The sequence below is a fragment of the Nyctereutes procyonoides genome, unplaced genomic scaffold (assembly GCF_905146905.1).
Source record: "Nyctereutes procyonoides isolate TBG_1078 unplaced genomic scaffold, NYPRO_anot_genome, whole genome shotgun sequence".
Lineage (NCBI taxonomy): Eukaryota > Metazoa > Chordata > Mammalia > Carnivora > Canidae > Nyctereutes > Nyctereutes procyonoides.
This window is the reverse complement of record NW_026575128.1, coordinates 5864776-5866807: the sequence shown is the minus strand read 5'-3', so window position 1 is coordinate 5866807 and position 2032 is coordinate 5864776. Positions and strand designations below refer to the sequence as shown.

At 46.3% G+C, this 2032-nt stretch overlaps 1 protein-coding gene across 1 annotated transcript; it reads right to left on the bottom strand.

The window, feature by feature from the left end:
* Positions 1-1103: 1103 nt before the first annotated feature.
* Positions 1104-1659, bottom strand: LOC129520671 (ubiquitin-40S ribosomal protein S27a-like). Its single transcript, XM_055341822.1, has one exon. It carries the CDS (start codon positions 1619-1621, stop codon positions 1151-1153), a length of 471 nt encoding a protein of 156 aa, XP_055197797.1. The 5' UTR covers positions 1622-1659; the 3' UTR covers positions 1104-1150.
* Positions 1660-2032: the final 373 nt, after the last annotated feature.

The window sequence follows — 2032 nt, the reverse complement described above, 5'->3', positions numbered from 1 at the left end:
AGAGACAGAGAGAGAGGCAGAGACATGGGCAGAGGGAGAAGCAGGCTCCACACAGGAAGCTTGATGTGGGGCTCGATCCTGGGACAATGGGATCAAGACCTGAGCCAAAGGCAGACGCCCAACCGCTGAGCCACCCAGGTGCCTGTCTTCCTTGACCTCTTTAAAGACCTCGTGGGTCCCCTTCCATGCTGGGCATCAAGCCTACTCAAAAATAAATCCATAAAGACCTCATCTCCAAACAGAGCCACCTGCTGAAGGTTTGGGGGGGCGGGACTTCAATATATAATCTGGGGGACGGGACACAATTCAGCCCGTAACACTGGGAGAGAAAAAGTCTCTGTCCAGAACACCTTGCCCTAGCCCCACTCCCGTGTCCGCATCTGTAAAATGGGCATGATGACCCTACCTACCTTGTCGTTGTTGTAAAAATTAAATCGGTTAATCCATGGAAGCGAGGAGCGTGGTGCCTGGAACCCCATCCGTGCTCGATAAACCGGTTTTTACGATCTTTTATGATTAGGTGTCATTAGCAGTTTTTACATTCGTTGCCTTACAGGTGGGACTGCACCTATGATGGTGGTCGGCCCGGGCAGCCAGGGACTGAGGGCACAGTCCCAACCCCTGAGGTGGGCTTCCTGCTTAGCACCCTTGGGCTTAGAAAACTCTACCCCCCCAGATCTGACCTTGGACCCCAGAGCTCCTGGGCTCTCCAAGTCCTTTGCTGAGCAGGAATTCTCTCCGTAACCCCTTGACAAGCTTATCAGGTTGTTGTTTTGTGTTTTTCACACCTCCCGGGACGGGTTGCTCATTTCCTTTCAGGACAACCTTGATAGAAAGTTCTTTCTGGCGGCCTCCCTGAGCGGCAGCATGCCTCTGCCCATGCTTCCTCCTCCCGCCCTCTCTGGCCACACAGGAACCCTGGTCCCATTTCTTTTATTTTTATTTTTTTTTTAATTAAAAAAATTTTTTTTTCTGGCCCCATTTCTAAATGGCTTCCTTGGAACCACAAGCTTCCAGGACCTCCCTCATCACATGAGTTGCGGCCCAGCCAGGCCCTCAGCTTATGCAAGTGAGGCGGACTTTTAAAGAAGCTGTTGTTGTTTTTTTTTTTTTTTTCAGTTCACTTCTTTTATTATCAATCCATATACAATTACTTGTCTTCTGGTTTGTTGAAGCAATAGGTCAGACAACATTTGCCACAATAATGTCTGTCGAAGTGGCTAGCCATAAAAACTCCAGCACCACATTCATCTGAAGCGCACTCTCGACGAAGGCGACTGATTTTGCCATTCTCGTCCACCTTGTAGTATTTCAGGACGGCCAGCTTAACCTTCTTTCTCTTATGCTTATTCTTCTTGGGAGTGGTGTAAGACTTCTTCTTCCTTTTCTTAGCACCACCACGAAGTCTCAACACAAGATGAAGAGTGGACTCCTTTTGAATGTTGTAGTCAGACAAAGTACGGCCATCCTCCAGTTGCTTGCCAGCAAATATCAGTCTCTGCTGATCAGGAGGGATTCCTTCCTTATCCTGAATCTTGGCCTTTACATTTTCTATCGTATCCGAGGGCTCAACCTCGAGAGTGATGGTCTCCCCCGTAAGGGTCTTCACGAAAATCTGCATCTTGGCGGCGGTTCCACCGCAGATGGCCGATCGGGAAGGAAAGCGCTATTGTTTTTCTTGACTTAAAAACGTAACACGTGGTTATTAAGAAAAGTCAGAAAATACAAAGGAAGTAGAACCACCTGTCACCCCCACCAACTGGAGATAACCAGTGTTAACATTCTTTAATTTAATTTTTGAGTAGGCAATACGTTCACAAGGTTCAAAATTAAAAATCCTAAAAGGGTATTATTCACGGGAAAATTTCCCTCCCACACCCCTGTCTTACAGCCTTTAGTTCACTCCACGGACTAAAAAAAAGTTATTAGTTTCTTATGGATATTTCCAGAGATTTATTAAGATATATGAGGTTATTTTAATATCATGTAAGATATTATAAAGGCTGTTTTACAGGATTTTATGGGATAGTTT

Excerpts from the sequence above, each read along its gene's own strand:
- LOC129520671 (XM_055341822.1), bottom strand. The coding sequence starts at position 1,621 with ATGCAGATTTTCGTGAAGACCCTTACGGGGGAGACCATCACTCTCGAG.